At 34.4% G+C, this 21,606-nt stretch overlaps 1 protein-coding gene and 1 long non-coding RNA gene across 2 annotated transcripts in view; one reads left to right on the top strand and one right to left on the bottom strand.

Moving 5' to 3' along the window:
- Positions 1–2,563: 2,563 nt before the first annotated feature.
- PCDH9 (protocadherin 9) overlaps positions 2,564–21,606 on the bottom strand; it is an 887,338-nt gene continuing 868,295 nt past the window's right edge. The window contains 1 exon segment of the mRNA XM_025478098.3: positions 2,564–4,773. Coding sequence (XP_025333883.1) covers positions 4,400–4,773 — 374 coding nt within the window. The 3' untranslated portion in view covers positions 2,564–4,399.
- LOC112678773 (uncharacterized) lies at positions 3,623–13,834 on the top strand. The gene is made up of 4 exons (XR_003147829.3): positions 3,623–3,810; positions 4,404–4,574; positions 6,472–6,553; positions 13,616–13,834. It is a non-coding gene; the product is annotated as an uncharacterized LOC112678773 (long non-coding RNA).

Consider the following 21,606-nt stretch of genomic DNA (forward strand, 5'->3'; position numbering starts at 1 on the left):
AGAGTTTGAATTTAAGTGCTACTGTAATGTTATCTGAAAAATCACTGTGGTTGGACATATTTGCAAATATATGAGTTCTATAATAACTGGCATTGAATAAGTCCAATAATAATTGTGTTGTATATATGCTAAAATTATACAATGATAGGACTTTAAAAAGGAAATCTAAGGATAAAAAATGCAAGACTAGTTCAAAAGAGATTTTTACTATAAACCTTCAAGAAAACTGTCATACATTAAGATAACAAAAACATGGACAGAACTCACTTCCGTGTGTGGGACACTAAGACTTTCAAGACATAACAAAATAAAATGCCTTGATAGAAGTTGAAAATATAGTCCTTATTTCATGTTTTAAAACAGACAATGGTAGCATCAACACAACAAAAAATTGATATTTTTGGATACTCAATTTATACTTTGAGTGACCTAAAGGTGAATGAAATATTATCATGATAGTCATGTTTTAACAGTATTTATCTTACAAAGATATTTCAAAACTAAGAGGATAAATTTACATTTTCTCAACAGTGCAGAGCCTGGTTGATATTTATTAAAATTTAGAGCAGTAGTTGTGAACAGGAAGGAGGAGTACATAGAGAATTCATTATGTGATCTGTGCCTTTAAGAACATAGGGGGAATCTAAAAGCAATCTCTCCCAAAAGAACCAATGAAGGAGCTTCCTTCAGGGAGAGAAAATCAGCTCTGTTTAAAACAAAGCAGAACAATGAAGCATTTTTAAACTGGCAGCACCACTCCTCCTTCTCATAGTTTGGTTTGCCCTCTTGCAAAGCAACACCCTGGCATCCACATTAGAATTGAAACCGACAAGGCATCCCTTTCATCCCTGGCTGCCAAAACTCCTCACTAATAATAATTAGCCATCCCTGGCTTCCAGCCAAGAGAGTTTAATAAATACTAGAAGGGCTTTGGGGCCTCAGCTGCATTTCTAGTGTTTAGCTAAGGAATGATAGGGGGGAGGAAACACGGCTTTGTGCTGAATGAAATCTGCTGAATAGCATCAGTGCAGCAAAAGGACCACTCAGTTGTCTGTTAATGAATGGCCATTGTTTAAATATATATTTTATGTTGGAGTCCATGTAGAAATGCTCATTCAAATAGGTCATATTCAGCTTTATAAAGTTTGTTTCTATGCCTGCCCTAAAAATGTTAATATATAGCATCATAACATTTGATAATCACTCTAAAAGTCATTATCTTTATACCTTTCACATAGGTGTGCTTTTCTAGGAAATATAAATGGCTTGAATTTCCACATAAATAATGATTCAAATATTCAGTGTTTACACAATTTAATAATGTGGGTAATACTGAAGGAAGAGTCCTTATGAATGTACTATTTTAAGTACTGGATAAATTCTTCATTTTGGTTTGTGAGATCATCAACCCGAAAATTTCACAGAGCATATAACTGAAAGCCTCAAAAAGAATAGATACTGTAAAAAAGAAAAAAAAAAAAAAAAAGAAGAAAGGAAGGAAGGAAGAAAGAAAGAACAGATACTGTTATAGTGTATTTATTCAAAGAAATATGGTATGGAATGGATGGGGAGCTTCTTCCCCATAATTCTAGTTAGTAATCTTTTTTATTTTCTTAATTTTTTTTATTTGAGTATAGTTCTACTCCATGTGTGGAGGAAAAATATAAGAGAAATTATTTTAATTTCTCTCACCTTTCACTCTGAAAGGCAGTGAGGAATGACTTATCTGATTGGCAAAACCTGAAGAAAGACACCGCTTGCATGAATTTTCTTTTACCTTTTCCAGAATGGCCTGTCTTTAAGACTCATTCATTCTCTGTGTTGTGGGGCTGCACCCCTGCAAAGAAAGGCCAGGGTGCTGTGGGTGTGCCTCAGATAAATGGGTAAGTATGGTTTACTCAGAGGTGAAGGGTTATGGTGCAAGCAAGTATCTTTATCTCCACGTCTCTAACTCCAGAGTCTTCCCATCACTTCAGAAAGCTCTGGAGGAAGTCAGGCCTGCTGCCCTACTCTAAGACCCTAACATGAGTGAAAATTGATCCAGGTGTTTTCTGGAGAATACAAACACATAGCATATGTGTGAGCATGTCTTATTATCCTTGATAGCTTTCTGTACCTATTTTCCTAATCTGAAATGAATATAGATGGAGTTTTAGCCCTTGTTTCAAGGCCTTAGAATAGTCCTCTTCTGCCTTGGCCAACAATAAAATATATGAGAGCTTGTTTCATGCAATTTTACTAAGGAGACTGAAGTCAAGCAGGTAACCTCACTCTAATGCTACCTGCCAGCCTTCTGACTCGGGATTTCACTTTGATGAAACTTGCATGCATCAGGACTAGAAAGTGCACCGGCTTTCTCCATGCATTTCCCTAGAAAATGATTTCATAGGCCATTAGGGGGTTTAACTCTAACTTGAAACCATATTTTCAGGACACAGGTATTAAACTCCTAATAAGTCTGCCTTGATTTCTAATTGGGAGCTGTTTTATCAACATATATTTATCCAACAATTAGAGTAGAAATCATCACTTTGGATGTTGACCAAGAATTAAGACACTACAATCAGGAATTCAGAACATTTATTGCAAGAGCTGAATAATTGTAAATAACGTAGAACTGGCAAAGCGGTAACAAGGATAATTGTTTAGATATTTATTCTGTCAAAGTCATCAAACACCCCTCACAAACCGACAAAAATGTACTGCAATAAGCAATGCACCCCTACCCATTATTTTCCATTATACTGTGGAAAAATGTGAATCGCTATTTACAAAGTAATTTTATTTTTGGTAAGAACAAATTAACTATCAGATTAGCAAACCTTTTTTTTTATTTTTTATTTTATTTTTTTTCTTTTAAACTGATGTTGAACCGTGGCATTAAGATAACTTTCACTTCTTTCAATAAAGACATTTTGTTGCATGCTATTTATTTGTTTAAATCATCTGTCATGCCTTAACAAAAACCTCCTAAGAATGTTCGAATTTGGATTTGTTTGCACGTGCAACTGAGATCTTATTAACATTAGTTGTCACTCTGTTGGTTTGACCTAAGTGACAAGATGCTGGTACCTGCCAGGCATTGACCGACTATGATAACAAACAGTTAAACAGCAATAATTAGAGATTTATCCCTTTATTTCCCCCAACTAGCCTACCTGGAGAATGTTCTGTTACATCATGAAGGCACAACACATTAAATATTTTGTGGCTATGGTCTAACACTTGTGTTACGACAACATTATCGTATATGAGGATCAACACAAACTCTGCCATTTCAACAAAGTTGTAGACACACATTTGCCCAGTTGAAACTATTTTTGAATAGTAATTTTTCTTCAATATATGCTAATTTTGATACATTAGTTTTGTATGAGTGACAAGTACAGGATATTATATTACTTTCTGAAGGATAACACTTTCCCATTACTCTCGCACTTAATGCTACTAATTAAGTGATTTTACTTTCGCCTACTTTGAAAACAAGGATGTCAAGAAAATCGGTTCTGAATTTCCAAGCTTCTGCAGAAGTACTGTTTTTATATAAAGTTTTTGTTTTAGCTTTATTTTTTACAGAATCCTAGCGCCATAAGATGTCACAAAAGAAGCAAGATTCCAGAACCTTTTTTTAAACACAAGTGTTTGAGATCCTTTGAACAACGTGTGTCAAGACAGACTACTAACGCAGAAACACCTCACTAAAAGAAACAACAAAAATAACGACAAAGAGGCAAAGGGGCAAATTAAGAAAAAGGGAAGAAGCAACCAGAAAACACAGAATTATGCTACAACATTTTTTAGGTGAACGTTGTAAGTACACAAAAGTTGTTAATAATAACTTGCTTCTATTTACAAATACTTTAACACTGATTGACTTACAAGTATCCACTAACGTTGTTAACAGCACGATAGGTTTAATGCTTATCTTTTTTAAGTTTCGCTTGAAGTATAATGTCAAGTATAGCAGTCCCAGCACAAATCAAAGACAAAAAGAGCACAAGTTTCTAACTGGATATGTTTGTCAGTCACTCTAATCCATGGAACTTTCTTACTCTCCAAATGCATATTCTATTGTTCATAGCAGCAGTCCAGGGTCAAAAGAAAAATTCAATTAAAAAAAAAAAAAAGGATATTTGCACAATGGAGTGATCTCTGGAGAGTTTAATCAATTCTAGTAAACAAGATCACATGGCTAGTAGAACTATTTTCTCTTTTATGTCATAAAATATTGTATCCTCCATGGTGCTAACACAAAGTTATGGATATCCCTGCTATAAAGGGGCATAGTTATAGAGATCTATTGAATACATAAAGCTTTGACACACACGGTATTAGCATGTCTATTTAGATTAAAGTTATTAGGTCCCAGATAGCCTTTTTTTTTTCTTTGTTTTTTTTTTTAGAGTTGGTGCTCCTTCGGACTCTCAATGGTACCTCCTGCTTGCTTATAAGACTTCAGATTTGCCAGAGGAATGTCTGTCATGTGGCTGCCATTGTTGAAATGGCCTTCATTGGAGCCATACTGCTTACGGTCATTGAACTGGTTCCTGTTGCTATCTTCTTTCCAGGCTCTGGTAAGGGTGTGCCCATTCACAAGCTTGTCCTTCTTGACCCATTCTTTCTGGGGTGCAAAGGTTGAGAGAGGAGATTTAGGGTGTTGATATGGACCCAAGCCAGGAGGCATCCAGCAATTATCAGAGTGACCCAAAACCAAGCACTCTTGAGTGCACATCTCTGTAGCTTCAGCTAATCCTCGGGGACCCAAAGGCCCATCTACAGAGGGCAAGAGACAGAGAGAATAAGAGAAGAAAGTGGTTAGAATTTTAATGTAAAATTGTCTCCTTAGAGAAAATGTGCATTGGTGAAAAGTATAAGTTAAGCAACTCAAAGAATTCAAATTCTTTTAAGAATAACAGAAGGAATCAAATTCTTCATTGAAGAATTCTCTCTTTCCTTATGCCTTCGTATACACCTAGAAACAGACACGAGTAAACAGATATACCATACCCACTTTGTATCATTTCTGATCACTCTTTGTATGGCATATGTATAGTTCCAATTTATCTTCTAATCTTCGATAAAAAGCTCTTATTTATGAGAAATTATGAAAAATAGAAAGAATTTATTCTTTATGTGATGTTGAAAAAGGTGTAAATGTACAACTCCATAAAAAACAAAATGCAAAAGTATTACTTGAAATATAATATTAAAAATAAGTACTCTAAATGGTCATATAAAATATCATTTTCCACATAAACATTAATTTTATATGAAATTACCTGGAAATAATTGGGCAATATTTTTAAAAATCAAAAATAATTTAAGGAATATTTTAATTAGCTTGTATGTCACTAAAAGAACACCTGGTCTGCTGTAAGCATTCTGAAATCCAAGTAAATAGACAGTCATTTGCATCCAAAGACAGCATTTGGTTCCTTCCAAGCTTAGACCATTTTCTATATGTCTAAGTGTATTAAATAACCCAGATTTCACTAGAGTGAAAGTCTAGGTAAGTTGTAAATTGGATCTCATGGAATCTAATATTCAGGGGGAAAAAAGTCATCATAGACATATATCTATTAACTGGAGTTTTTTTTTTTTAGTTTGTTTATACTAGCAGGCCATCTAGAACATATATTTTAACCAGGAGTTCAAAAGTTAACCCTTTTCTGATTATATAAAAAAGGAAATTAGCCTTTTACTGAAAAACAACAGCCAGATGATTTGGGAAAAAATTGTTTTGTTTAGTTCTTTTCTCCTTGATTCAACAATCAAGCCATAAGTGATAGGCTGGAAATTAGGAATTGATTTTACAAATGAGGTTAAGTGGATAGGCAAGAATGGCTGAGGTGTAGAACATTTTAAAAATAGAGAGTGATCAGGGTAAAATGTAGAAGAAAATAAGAAAACATATCTGTAGGTTTGCCTCATCAAGGCTAAAATACCAAACAACTGGAATGTGTGTCTTTGCTAAAACCCAAGTTAGCACTACTCACATTTTTAAGGGCCCAATAATCATGGTATTTTAACATGAACATCTATTCATCTTACTAATTGTCCAGTTATTCTTTGCATATGGAAAAACACGTATCAAAATAGGTAAAAGTTGAAGGTAAATGCCTGAGACTCCAAAACACAAGCAACATCTCAATGGACACCAGATGTAAAAGCAATGTGGCTAAAATGTACTGTTTCCCACAAACTCAAATTTTCGTCATTTTAAAAATCTAAACTCTTCTTGTTAGAATAACCTCAAAATTCCTTCTCATGTGACCTGTATTCACATCCTCTCAAAAGCAAATAGTTTTATTTTGTTTAAACACACGTTCATTATTCAATACTATTTCTCTCACAAATCTCCAATGATTACTACCTTCCTAGTATATTTAATTTGTATTTCTCTATAAGCCTTTCTTTGCCCTTCGAATTCTGCCCATGTTTCAAAAGTTCAAACTAATTTCTCCCTTTTAGGTTCACCTTGGTGTACTCCCTGACTCCGTGGCCACTAACACATTTCGCTTAAACCAATCCATGCTCTACATTGAGATCACAGGTAGATGTTTTTTGCCTCTCCTGTTTTCATTTAATTTATTCTTTCAAAGTCAGCTTGCTTCCCAAGTACCACAGCTAACTTCCATAACTATACCAGTTCATAGCTCATATGTACCTTAAAGATTTCTACAGATCTCCTTTCATTGATGAATGACAAATTTCCTAACAGAGCTCCTTCAAATCTTGCCTTAACGATACTTTTGTCCTTTGAGTAAGGTTTTGTACATTCATGAGGATCATCTTATTTTTGTTTTATCCCAACTATATTTAAAATCCATTAATGGAAAAAAATGATTTCTCAAGTCTTCTGATTCCTCATAGTGCTAAGCAATAGTGATGATCTATGAACAATGTTAATTGTTAATTAAAAATTTATGAGGTTGAAAATGTTCTGAGGAATAATTAAAAATATCCTCTGCTTAAAGGCAGACCCTAAGTAATTATAATAGAAGATGCTGATTTCACAAACATCACACCAAAAGCTTCAATAACACATCTTTTTGTCTAGCAATACTTTGTGACAGATAATAAATGAATTATTTAACTTCTCTGTTAAGTATATTCACTCCTTTCAAGACATCAATGGAGATAAAGTAATTGCCAATCTGATGTGTAATCTAGCTGAGGCTTTTTCACCCTTTTATTTATACTTTTCTAGAACCATTAAGTTTTTTTGTTGTTGTTGTTGATACCTCCAAAGGAAAACAAATAATCGGCTACCTTAAAAATATCAATAGAAGCAAGTTTTTATTGAATACATAAAGAAGGGGCGGCCCCGGTGGTACAGTGGTGTATCAAGTCCTACGTCAGGCTCCTGCATGGAGCCTGCTTCTCCCTCTGCCTGTGTCTCTGCCTCTCTCTCTCTCTCTGTCTCTCATGAATAAATAAATAAAAATCTTTAAAAAGAAAAAAAGAATACATAAAGAAGGGATAATATGCTAGATTATTTTTTTATTTTGTTTTAGATTTTGTTTATTCATGAGAGACACAGAGAGAGAGAGGCAGAGACATAGGCAGAGGGAGAAGCAGGCTCCTCTCGGGGAGCTTGATGGGGTACTCAATACCAGACCCCAGGATCATGCCCTGAACGGAAGGTAGAGGCTCAACCACTGAGCCACCCAGGCTTCCCTGCAAGATTATTTTAAAAATAACTTTATTCAACATTCATTGCCCTCTCATCAAATTAAGAATATTATCCAGAGATTAAGAAAGTGTGTGTGTGTGTGTGTGTGTGTGTGTTGTGTGTGAGTATACATGAACCCTAAGTCTTCATCAATGAGTGACACATTTTAACAAATAGTGTATGTAGTTTTTTCAGAACTGGTAACATTTATTTATTCCATAAATATTTACTGAACATGTACTATATGCTGACACTGTACCAGCAGTGAACAAAATTCATGTCAACATGTTCTCATATAGTTTTCAGCTTATGTTGGGAAACAATTATTTTAAAAGCAGTGAACAAAGAAGAAAGAAAAAAGTGGCCTTAGGAATGAATAGGTGTCATTACCAGTTAACTGATTTAGGAAGGCTTGTCTCTTTACAAGGTGAGATGGACTTTGTTCCCTGTTTTATCATTTTTACCTTTTTCTGAAAGTTCCTCTTACAGATAATTGACAATTGAAGACATTTACAGTCAAAATTTATGTGTACTCTATAAAATCTTTGACTAGTAAAAAAAAAAGTTTCTTTCCATTGAATATTTATCGCTCTTCGAGAATTGTACTTATGATTTATTCTTATAAATAAATTTGAAGGCTTTAGATAAAATGTATAAATAGATTCATAGACATTTTGTTGATTCTTAGGTAAGTCTTTCAGTACCTGATTGTTGTTTAAGATTTAAAGATCCACCACTGAGTGAAACACAATACAACATTCAGATGAAAGACTAAAGTTTTTGTTATTTATAGCTCTAAACGGGTTTATGTGTGGCAAATAGGGTGGGATGTATTAGTTTCCTGGTTCTCCATGGACTGACTAATTTGAGTAATTTCTCAAATTCTAATGCATCAAGGCTGTCCCAGGTAATCTGGTACCTGACCCCAGGGGCAATTAGAGAGAGTGCATGATGACCTAGGAGTGTGAGAACTCTAGAGGGGAAGTAGTGTGTGGTTTCGGTTTATTCAAGAAGTGGAGCTGATCAAGTTCTGGCCACTGCCTCAGAACTGAGTGAAGACAGCATTAAAGAAAAAACAAACAAAACAAAACTATATTGTATCAGTTTCCTTGTGTGCTTGAACTGCACTGTTGGAAAATATAATTTGCTTTATGCTTTGTTAAGTTTTTATTTTAGGGCATGACATCAAATGGGAAATTTTTTTCTTTTCTTTCTTTTTTCTTTTTTTTTTCTTTTCTTTTTTTTTTTTTTTTTTTTTTTAATTTGGGCCCTTATATAATCACCAGCAGTTGCCCTGATAGGAAAAAACAAAAACCAAAAACAACAACAAAAAAAACATGAGTTTTATTTGGAGAAATAGCAATGCTTCCAAGTTGTCATGAAATGATAAGAAAGAAAAAAAGCAAACACTTTATTTTAAAAAGTCCTGACAGTCCCTGTTCTTTAGAAGTTTATAATAGGAAGCATGCTAAACACGGAAGAGTTTCTAATTCATTTCCTTCATTTTTAGAAACAATGACTGAAATGTTTTATACTTTTTGAAAGGAGAAAAATCTTCTTTATTAAGCACTGATATTGAATATTATCATTTTCTTTCTTTTTTTAAGATTTTTTTTTTAGATTTTATTTATTTATTCATAGACACACACACACAGAGAGAGAGAGAGAGAGAGAGAGAGATGCAGAGACACAGGCAGAGGGAGAAGCAGGCTCCATGCAGGAGCCTAACGTGGGACTCGACCCCGAGTCTCCGGGATCATGCCCTGGACTGAAGGCAGCGCTAAACCGCTGAGCCACCCAAGTTGCCCCTGAATATTATCATTTTCTATAATACAATTAAAAATAATTTATAATTCTCCATCAAATATATAGCATTTAAAATATTAGGAAATTTTTGCTAATATAGCAAAAAGTATATTCACTAAAATATCGCTCTTTATCTTTGACCATGATTATTTTTAATATTATCACTATAAGTAATTATCTTAATTGCTGACATTAATTATATTTATTTTTCATTCATAAGTTCCCTAAAATAATGTTTACTGACTATCATATAGCACATGTTTTAGACACTGTGCTGGATTCCTAATAAATGCCTTAAGATTTTTACATGTGTGTGTCTGTGCACGAACATGTTTTCTCTGTTTCTCCATATTTTTATTTATTTTCTTGTTTTACTTGTGCTACATTATATAATATCTATTTTGGACTCAAGTCAGGATTCCAAACTGCTTATTACTACTTTGTACAATTTTGGCATTACGCAATGTGCTTCCTTTCTCTTCAAAATAATTAAAATCTACCATCATGGTTTTTCTAATACTGAAACATTTATTGACTTTAAAAAAAGAACCTAAATTATTTGTTCCCTTTCAAAATCTTCAATCCACGAGTTTGGTTATCATTCCAGGTTTTTAAATGTATAAAGACACAAAGGCTGATAAAACCGTACAAGCCATCTGTCTCTACATTTAAATGTTGAAAGCAAATACAAAAGCACATAGCCAAAAGCTTGAAGGTTGTCTCAGTTAATATTTATATCAGGTGTCAATGTATTTCCCTCTCCACCTTTGTACAGCTCACCTTCTCACTCAAAATCCAACAAAATACTTTTTCTATGGTTAGGCGTCAACAGCTGTCAGAGAGCTGTTTGAATTGCTGACTTTTAAAGACGTGAGTTTAAAATGTGAAACTATCCAAGTTAATGGATCTCCAGCTATACTTAAATGGTAGGATAGTTGAATGGGTCTTGATCTCATTTTATTATAGCCAGAAGCAGAACTGTTACTTCATTGATTAACTCACTGCTGTAATTAGCAAGTACCTTATGGCCTGTCTTCCCTGTACTTTTCAACCTGATGACTTGAAACTTTTTAATTCCAAAGCTTGAAACTGATATTTAAAAAAAAAAAATCACGAGACCTTTCATATTTCTGGTTAGGTTTCATGCTATATGAAGATTTGGCCTTTTATGTGAAAGAATTTTCTTTAGAATTTTTACTGTTGGGTAAAATAGGATTAAACAGACTGCCAGAATTGAATTGCAAAAGAGATAAGTCATTTTTATATCATTTGGGATCAAACTCATCCCATCTCACTCAATTTTTCATTTTGTTCAATTTTTATTATAGAAAAATACCTCTTCCATGCAGAACACATTTGATTTTCATGTTATAATGGCCTTTTTTTGTGGTAAGAACATATATCACTATTTTTATGCAAAACATTTGTTCTTAAGTTCCAATTTTGCTGATTTCCCCAAGATTTTACAAAAGCAGGAATGTAGTATTCAGAGTCCTGCATCACTAAACACCTTATTGTGAAGGACGCATCCACAGATTTGGATTTGCTGAAGCAGTTATCCAGATCTCTAGGCACAGTGATGATATTTCTTTACTTGTTTTAAAGGAATTTCCATTTTATGTAAGCTCCTATAATTTTGCTTTGCACTTGCTGTTATTAATATACTGAGAAAAATCTTACTTTTCATACCTGCTCCTTGCCTTAATTTTCCCGTAATAAAATTTCAGGGCAACAAATATTCTCATCCAACCACATTTGAAGTTAATTTTAGCATCTCTAAGAGAAGACCAATACAAAAATATTAGTATTTTTTACAAGCTCATTTTCACCATATTTCTATTCTTTTTTTTTTTTTTTTTTTTTTTTTTGAGGCAAAGTGTAACAGCCTAACAATTTCCTATCATTCTTGTGGCTTACTTTGAGTGGAAAGCTAAAGCTAAATGCTTATGTAAATATGGAGGGACCTGAAGAAATGTCAGATAAATTAATTTGCTAGGCACCTCTCCTATCTATTATTCCATCATCACTTACTATATTCATTGAAGAGCTGCTGTTAAAAAATCAATTAATTTGGTTCCAATCTAAATATGGTAATAGTTAATTTCAAATGTGAAAGCTGGCATGACAAAACAGAGGAAATTGTTCAGCATTGCCCACATTCCCTTTTGATACTTCTACTTCAGATCACATTACACAATGCCAAATCAAATTTTTAACTCAATGTCATGTGGGAATAAATATCAGTTATTACTCTGCTCTTATACAGAAAAACAATCAAACGGTATAATAAATTCCATTACCATGAACTGAGGTTGGTATATGACATAGTACTGGCATAGTTATGTGGGCAATCTAAAGCCAAAAACAGATCTGGCAAATTTGAGTATACTTATGGGAAAAATATTTTTCATTCATCCACTCAACAGGTTTTGTTTGCTCTCATGTTGGTTTCAAAAGACGGAATATCTAAAATCAGAACCAGTTTGGAAATCTCAGGTCACATGCTCATCATCAATAGCTAAGTTAAACAGAAACAGATTTGAAACCACAGTAAAACAGTGAATTAATATGGATGTTGTGAAAGTAATTTTAGATTCTTAAGAGATTTTAGCTCCTAGTTTCTCATCTATAAATTGAAAGTAGGAGACTAGATTTTGATGAATGATCTCTACCATTTTCATATTCCCTTATCAAAAACCACTGTGGTTTGCCATAGATAATCGAACTTTTCAGTGTTATTTTCATTTTAATATGAAGCCCCAGATTAGAGCAAAGGAATTGTAAATCAATTTTTTCTATAGATTATTGTATTATTTAGGTCATATTTAGGTTTTTGAACATAAAATTGTATTTAGAACAAATATTTAGATTTCTAAAACTAAGTAAAAACCTAATGATTTAGGCAGAGCTTTAACTTATAGTTCAGATTTAAACCCTACATTATGAATGCACCTACAGTCACCTTGACAAGCAAATGCAAAAAACCCACACCAGCAGGATTTGACAAAACCTTTGGTTAACAAGTAAACAAGGATTAAATGTTTTACACATTCCTCATACAGATTTTTTTCCTTGGTCACAGATGAAAAGTCAACATTTGCAGATGGAGACAGTCCAAATACAATAACACATGGCCAGCCCAAGCAGCAGATTCTCTGCGGGAGAGGATATTGCTATTTGGACAGACTTTATAGCTCACAAAGAATGGAAAGCACTCTCTATAAATCTTTAGCTTTCTTCTGCATGAAATAAATATCAGCTGCCTTTTTCTCACCTGCAAAAGCTAACTGCTGAAAAGAAAATTATCTTTGATAATTTTACTTATTAGCCATTATTAGTATTTGATGTTGCAATCAGTTGAATCAGTAAACGTCTAAGGTTATTGATTATTTAAATTAACTACCAAATTTTGACCAAGCTGCATGATATGAAACACCTTATTTACATTACTACAGATCATACTTTCTTTATAGTTTACCATTTCTTTTGATTATATTTAATATCTTTTATTAAGTACTCATTCACATATCGAAATTTCCTGATTTATTCTCCATTACTTGTGATTTGCATTGTGTCTCAAAAGAACGTAGTAAATCTTATTTGATGTGCAACACATTTTAAGGAGCCAATCTAAAGTGTTAAGAAATGAAGTATTTACAGATTAATTTCAGGCTGAGATCCAATTTAAAAATGAAGAAGCAATCTATGTAATCTTCTGTCCTCTTCAAAGAGTTCTCAGTTGCTTATGTAAAACTAGGCCGGTAGTACAAAATATTGTGTGGTAATTTGCCTTTACACAATCTCCACTGGTTTTCATATTTCAGAATGAGGATGGGGAAAAAGAACTTTAATTTGCACAGTGGACTCTGTGATGACCTTCATCTTGGACACTGATAACTGCAGGCTTGTTCCTCCCCTAGTCTGAGCTAGAGATTTTTCTCCTGGTCTTCAAAGGGCATAGACTGGTCCCATTTAAGCATTCAGAAATTTGGACGAAATCTATGTTAAGTTATTAAGAATTTAAAGACTTTATATATTGTAAAACATGTCTGAGATATTATTTTACTACTTTTATTTTTCTTTTTAAAAGTTTATTATTATTTATTTATTTATTTATTTATTTATTCATTTGAGAGAGAGAGAGTGAGTGCGTGCGATCGCACAACAGTGGGGAGCAGCAGAGGGAGAGGGAGAAGCAGACTCCACAACGAGCAAGAAGCCCAATGTGGGGCTCCATCCCAGGACCCTGAGCTGACAACCTGAGCCCAAAGGCAAACACTTAACCAACTGAACCACCCAGGCACACCTGAAAGATTATTTTTAAATGAAATAAAACATCCATTATATGGTGTATGTGATCTGTAGGTGTGTGGTGTGTGTGTGTGTGTGTGAGTGTGTGTGTGTCTGTTTGCACCTGATTGTCTTTTTATAACTTTGAAATCATGTAGCACTGATCAGTGCTTCTCAAATGTTACTGTGCATATGAACCACCTGTAGAAATCATTAAAATGAGAACTCTTAAAAAAATTTAAAAAATGAGAACTCTTGCTCAGTAAATCTGGGGTCTTCTGTCCCCTAATTTCTAGCAACCTCACAAAGAATGCTGCTGTAGTCAAGGACCTCACTTCGAGATGCAAGGACACTGAGGACTTACCTATCTCCATTCTGTCCTGGTCCAGAGATCTAAACAACTAAAGCTCTCAAACTCTTACATGTATCAGAGTGAGCTGGAGGGCTTTTTAATGCATATATTGCTTGACCCCATCCAGGAATTCTGATTTGGTAGGTTTGGGGAGAAGCTCCCAAATTTTCAATTTTAACAAATTCCCTGGTGCTGTCACTTTTTCCTGATTTCTCTAGTCCATCACTAGTCTCTCTGTTTCAGTTCCCTTGGATGGCATCTCATCCTTTTCCAGATCTCTAAATGTTGGCATTGCTCAGTACTCTTCATCTTGACTCTCTCCAGGTGATCTCCCATAATTATGTACTGGTGGTTCTCCAATTTATATTCCCAGCCCCATATTGTTCTCCTGGGGCCATGTCAGTATATCTGACTGCTCCTCAGCATCATTTGAATTTCTAATTGGCAGTTCCAAGTAATGTCATTCTTCCTATTTTTCCTTTTTCCAAACCTGTTATTCTCCTTACATTTACCATTCTTGTATATGGCACATTTCTTGATCAATTCAGACAAAAAAGAAAATAAAAAGGAGTAAGTCTTGGCACCTGTTAGATATCTAAAATGTCTCTCTCCTCAGTGTGCTCTAACCTAGTTCCTGGGATCACGAATATGCTAAGATATCACACAAGTGATTGTGTTAAATTATATGGCTACTATGTACTAAAGGTTTCTGTCCTCCCCCAGTTCATATACTGAACCCCTGACACTTGGTGTGGTAGTATTTAGGAGTGAGAACTTTAGGATTAGATGAGGCATACTGGTGGAAAACTCAATGATGGGATTAGTCTCCTTATAAAGAAGAGACAAGAAAGCTAGCTCCCTCAATCACAATTGCCCTCCTTCTTTCCTCCCCTCTTCTCAGCCATGTGAGGATATAGCAATAAGGGTGTTGTCTAAACCAGGAAGAGGGATTTCAAGCAGACATCAATATTGCTGGCACCTTGGGCTTGGACCTCCCAGCCTCCAGAACTGTGAGAAATAAATGTTTATAGGTTAAGCCACTCAGACTACAGTATTCTCTCATAGCAGCCCAAATTGACTAAGACAATGACAAAATATTCCAGACATAATAAAGTCATCATCAACTAATAAAGTTGATTTTTAGTTAAATAAAAGAGAAACTATTGGATAGGCCTAATATCATCCGTGAAATCCCTTGAAAAATAGGGAGATTTCTCTAGCAGAAGGCAGAAGGAAGTTCATATTCAAAGCACAAGAACAATGTACCATTGGTGGCTTTTAAAATAAAAAAGAACACACACAAGGGATCTGAGAGCATTGCCTCGAATGGTGGAGAGAAACTCCAACTGGGCAGCCAGCACGGACCACAAGGATCTCCGTCCCACAACCATAAAGGACAGGATTCTGCTAATAATCAAAATTAGCTAAAAAATGGATTCTTCCTCAAAGCCTCCAGAAAAGAGTTCAGGCCAGCTGATACCTTGATTTCAGCCTTGTGAGACCCTAGGCATGTTAAACCTACTTGGACTCATGATATAATACATGCAAGGAAGCTGCGACAATATATTTGTATTGCTATAATCAGCTAAACCGTGGTAATTTGTTACTCAGTAATAGAAAACTTATATAACATCTATCATTTATTCAAGACACATAGTCAATCAGTAAGTTATTTAGTCTACCTACTTCTCTGAAAACCTACCAGCTCAAGCCACTATTGCTTCCTAACAGGACACCCTTCTACTTTTTTCTAAAGCTCAATCCTCAACATGGTGCTTCAACTCATAAATCCAAGATCAAGAATCTCATGCTCTACTGACTGAACCGTCTTCCACTCTTTCAACATTCCAGTCTCTAACTAGAGGCATCTATTATCTATCTATCTATCTATCTATCTATCTATCTATTATCTATCTATCCATCTATTTCAATCAATTGATTTAGATAGATATATAGTTGACCCTTGAACAACATGGAGGTTAGGAGCACTGATTCCCATTCAGTTGAAAATCTGCACATAACTTCTGATTCGTCCCAAACTTAACTACTAATATCCTGCTGTTGACCACAAGTCTTACTGATAACATAAATAGTTGATGAATGCGTATTTTGTATGTTGTAGGTATTATATGCTGTGTTCTTGCAATAACGTGAACTAGAGAAAAAATATTATTAAGAAAATCATAAAGAAAAAAAAGAAAATCATAAAGAAGAGAAAATAATTTGTAGTACTCTACTGTATCTACAAAAAAAATATCATATCTAAGTGGACCCATGCAGTTCAAACCCGTGTTGTTCAAGGGTCAACTGGAATTATAAGTATATGACTAGTATTCTTATATTAGTTTCCTATTGCTGCGGTAACAAATTACCACAGGTTCAGTGGCTTAAAACAACATAAGTTTATTCTCTTAGAGTCCTAGAGGTCAAAAGTCTGAAATCAATTTCATTAAACTAAAGTCAGCATGTCAATGGCACTGTTTCCTTCTGGAAACTCTGTGCAAGAATCCATCCTCTTTCCTTCTTTCAGTTTCTAGAGGCCATCCATGTTCCTTGACTTCAAAATACATCTCTCCAATCTCCACTTCTTTTATCACATCATCTCTTCAAACTCCTCCTGAATTCCTCTTATGAAAACTGCTGTGATTACATAATGCCAGGTGGATAATCCAGGATAATCTCATCTCAAAATCCTAAATTTAATCACATCTGCAAAGACTCTTTTGCCATGGAAGATAACATTGTCACATGTTCTGGGGACTAGGACATAGATACATTTGGGGGCTACAAAACCTAACACAATAGTTAAAGCAGAATGCCTTTGCCTCCTTTGCCTCGCATCAGATCAGAGTAAAAGACATGCTCCTTTCCATGTCCCAAAATTCTCACATGATCTGGCTCCTGCCCAACTCTCTGAACTCATCTCCCCCACTGTCCCACCTGCTCTCCTGCACCCAACCTTTCTCAGCTCCATTTAACTTCTGTTCCTCAAATACACCAAGATTCTTGAGGTCTCAGGGCCTTCAGATTTGCTTATTTCTGTCTGTATGGTCTTCTCATTTGCCCTAGAGAAATGCATTCACTCATTGCATTTTCAATCATAGAGACATTTCCTGAACACTTTATAAAAACAAAATATCCTCTACCCAGTCACTCTATTTCTTACCCAGCTTAATTTTTCCTGATAGCACTCATTGCTACCTGTCACAATATATTTATTTGTTAATGACCTAGCTCTCACAGTAGAATGTAAGCACCACAAAGTCAGGTAATTTGCTTTTTGATAACTGCATGAGTTACCATGGCCTGGAACATTGTAGATAATTACCGGATATATTTCTAAACAATTGAATAAATAAAGTTTGTTCTGAGCCCTCAAATCAGTGAGCGAGCATAAAAACTGTACATAAAACATTATGTGACAAGTAATTTACATTTAGAAAATAGTAATCAAACAGTTTTTATCCACACATAAGAAATATTGCTAAGAGTTCATGGCATAAAATTTCAAGAAGATAATATTTGTAATGTCTAAATGGTATTAATAAATGTAAAACAGCTGCATTCAAAAGCACTTATGCACTATCCTACTTTGGAGTTGAAGCAAGTGGAATGCCCCAAAGTAAAACATAATTAGGTTGCTTCCTATGTCCTATCAAACTATTTGATCATGTCAGAAAGTTCATAAATCCTTTAACCATCAGAACTCTTTAGATATCTTCAGAAGTCCAGACTCACAGGATACATAACAAAATAATTCTTTAAAGCCTGAAGACACCAAAGTAATTAGCAATTATTCTAAAGCAGAGCCCTAATGAGATGCAATAGTTGTATAGGATTTAGCTCTTTGGTACAGGTATGTTCAAGTGAATGGGAAGATATTTAGAAAAAATTAAGTGGATTAGGGACTATATTAAAAACTTAAATGTGGTTTAGACCCTGTAAATATACTGGTTTAGAACTTTAAAGGATGAAATTATTTTTCACAAATTTTAGGGAAAAAGGTGATTTTAAAAGAAGCTAATATGTCACATTAGATTACACATGGAATATCATGGTAAAATTCATTGCTTAAATTCAGTTGCACATAAAGAAAACTACTCTAAAAAATGAGAAGTTTAATGTTGTATTTTGAAAGAATCTCCTGAGGGAACTGTTGAAAATGGCATTACTTCATTATTGAAAATGGCCTGTATAATAGACTATTGTGGAGAAAAATCTTGCCCTCTCAGGGTGATGCACAGAATTACCCATTCCAATCTAAAATGTATGTTTATCTCTGAATGCACCTTGCAAATCCAGAGAAATTACTTCATTAATATTGGTCTTTGAAAGATAAATTTCTCTCTTAAAATAATAAGTATTACATGGGAATTTTATAACATCTATACAAATTCAGCTGAGATTCCCTGCATTATATTCTGCTCAGCCTATTGCCAATCAGAGACCATAGTTTTCTGACATGAGAAAACATCTCTTTAATATTTTGATGTTACTGGTAGTTGACCCTAAGTCCCAACTATTCAACAGATATATTTTGCCATATTTATCACCAAAAACTCATCATTATGATTTTATGAAACGTAAGTCATTATCATTTTTCTGAGATAGGAAAAATTTGTTGCAACATCGATGTACTTTACTATCTAAATAAAAATATTTACAAATTTCTCAAGATTAAGATAATGTTTACATGCAAAATTTTAGGGAAACTAGCATTACTCTCAGAATGAAGTTTCATAGTTAATGTAATAAAACAAAATAAGGGGGAAGGACTGCCAGGAGAAGAAATCTTCATAAGCAAAATTTGACCTTATATCCTGAGAGGTCCTTTATTTTTTCTTCCTCTGAGTTATTTCAACAATTTCTTTGGAAGAGTTATAACTAATCACATATGCTTCCTATCTAGGTCTGCTGTCCCTTTGCAATTAAATACGTTTTTATTATCTTCCAATATGTCTCATCAAAATGACCTGTCTCCTGGGCATAATTGGTGGTTGGCTACTCTGACAAACTCATTAATCTTATAATGTTATTGACTAAAATGCTAAGTGTTATCCTTTGGAAAAATATCTACACCTCAGTAAGAGCCATATAAAGCCGTTTCAATTCACACACATGAAAGCTTGAGGCATGATGGCAGATGAATGGGATTTTGAGATAGAGAAGGCTTTGAGGCATCCATCAAATCTCAATGTGAAAATATGCCTCTCCATGAGCTGGCATTGTTAGGGTATCTTTCAATGTCCTGGCATGGAAGAGATAGACTTCAAAAGTACTAATAAAAATAGCTTAATGAAGGAACTCTTTGTGGAGTGTGGGCTGGGGCAAGTGAACTAATAAAAAGTAGAGAGGGAGGCAAGGACCTGGAAAAGTATGAAATTATAACCTCTCCTATACCTAAAAGGGTAAGGACTAGGGAGGGTGAGACAAGGTTGAAATCTAGAAAGAACTTTGGAAGATTTGGAAGAATGTATTCAGGAAACCAGAGAATGAAGAGACGAGAAAAATTATTGTATGAAAAACAAGAGCAAATGTGGGAAAGTCTTTGTTTTTGTTTTGTTTTGTTTTGTTGGTAAATCACTAGATCCAAAGCCAATGAACATCCTTCCAACTGAAATCCAAACTGCAAAGGCTGACTGGTCTAAATGCAATTTCAAAATCCTTTATGATCATCCACCACAAATCCAAGTGTGATCAGTTTGGAAATAATGCTTTCTATTAAGTATGTATATAATTTATAAGCCAATAATAAGGATAATAACTCAGAATAAATATTTTTAAAAATTCAGAGTAGTCATGTGAGTTGATACAAAGAGATGTAGTAAGAATGAGTGAAATATTCCCTGATATTTTTAATATTTAGTAAAAATCCTTGGAATGTTGCACATCATATACTCACCAAAAATCACATTCATTGTACAGATGGATCATAACAAAAATAACTATAACCTAGCATATCTTCATTGAAAGTAAAAATTATCAGTAAATTCTTAAGTCATAGTTTCTTTTTAGACTCTGAGTCATAGATTCTTTTTAACTTTATGGAGTAAAGTATAGTTAGAGCACTTGAATCTTGTTTTGACTTCTTGAGTTGGCTTATGTGCCTCAGTCTACCACATCAATAAAATCACAAGACAGTTGGCTCTTGCCAAACATTATCAATACTGCTAAGGATGTCAGTTAGTTTCTCTCTAATAGAAGTGACCTGCACAGTGAACCTTGACTTTTTAATCTAGATGACAGTCAAAAGTTCTTAGATCTGTGAACCTTCGGCAAGATTTATAAAGTCAAGTTGTCGTCTAGAACAATTGGTATGGCTTTGGTTCAAAATCAATCACTAAGAGTGGCTGAAATGCCCCAGAATTTTCTTTCTGTCAGCATGGAATGTAAATAGAACAAAAAAAAAACATATATTGCAACCATGGTAAAAACTAATAAATTACTCAGAGATACTATATATATATATATATATATATTCTACATATGCATATGCGTGTGTGTGTATATATATATCCATCTATTCATCCATAACTTGCTATCTTCGAATTACCAAGTTGATAGTAGCATTAATTTTGCTTACATAACTATATTATATATATTATTATATATAACTTAATTATATTCTCCAAGCCTATTTTGCTAAAAGATGACACAGATGAGAGAAGACAAAACAATATTACTGGATTAAATAGACTATTTAAGATTCCATATAGCTTGAGCATCCTCCCTTTAAGCAATACAACTGAACAAAATTTCTTTCTCTTTTGGAGTTTCTCACGGAATCAAAAGCATTGCTTCTTGGTAATTATTCTCACGGCCACCAAAATGTATCTCCTCTCAGGTGAATACCCTACAAAAACCTTATGCAGAGCTAAAGAAGTATACTTTGTGTTTCTTTTTTTTTATTTATTTATTTATTTACTTATGATAGTCACACAGAGAGAGAGAGAGGCAGAGACACAGGCAGAGGGAGAAGCAGGCTCCATGCACCGGGAGCCTGATATGGGATTCGATCCCGGGTCTCCAGGATCGCGCCCTGGGCCAAAGGCAGGCGCCAAACGGCTGCGCCACCCAGGGATCCCCCATACTTTGTGTTTCTAAAGGATCATGCCTGACTGGGCTCCTGAAGTAGACTATGAATATATGCCGATGGTTACAAATTGTCCTTTAATTCTTTGGCATAAAGTTGAAGAAAGCCAAAGTCATGAACCAAGAGACACTAAAGATCTTCCTCATATGCATGGTGTTAATTTGCCATTAGATGTTTTTTTCCTTCTGATAAAATAAAGATTCAATGACTTTTTAAAGATATGTTTGTTTGCAGGAGATGAGGAGCTGATACCTAATTTTACAAAGAGAATTAGAAATGACAACTATAAACCATATTTTCCCTATGCAGAGAGTCATCTTGAAAGTTGGTGTCCAGGTGAATGAGTAGTGGTGAAGGTCAAGGTAACACTGAGGACTTATTTATATTTAT

The sequence above is a fragment of the Canis lupus genome, chromosome 22, assembly GCF_003254725.2.
Source record: "Canis lupus dingo isolate Sandy chromosome 22, ASM325472v2, whole genome shotgun sequence".
In the NCBI taxonomy this organism is placed as follows: domain Eukaryota; kingdom Metazoa; phylum Chordata; class Mammalia; order Carnivora; family Canidae; genus Canis; species Canis lupus.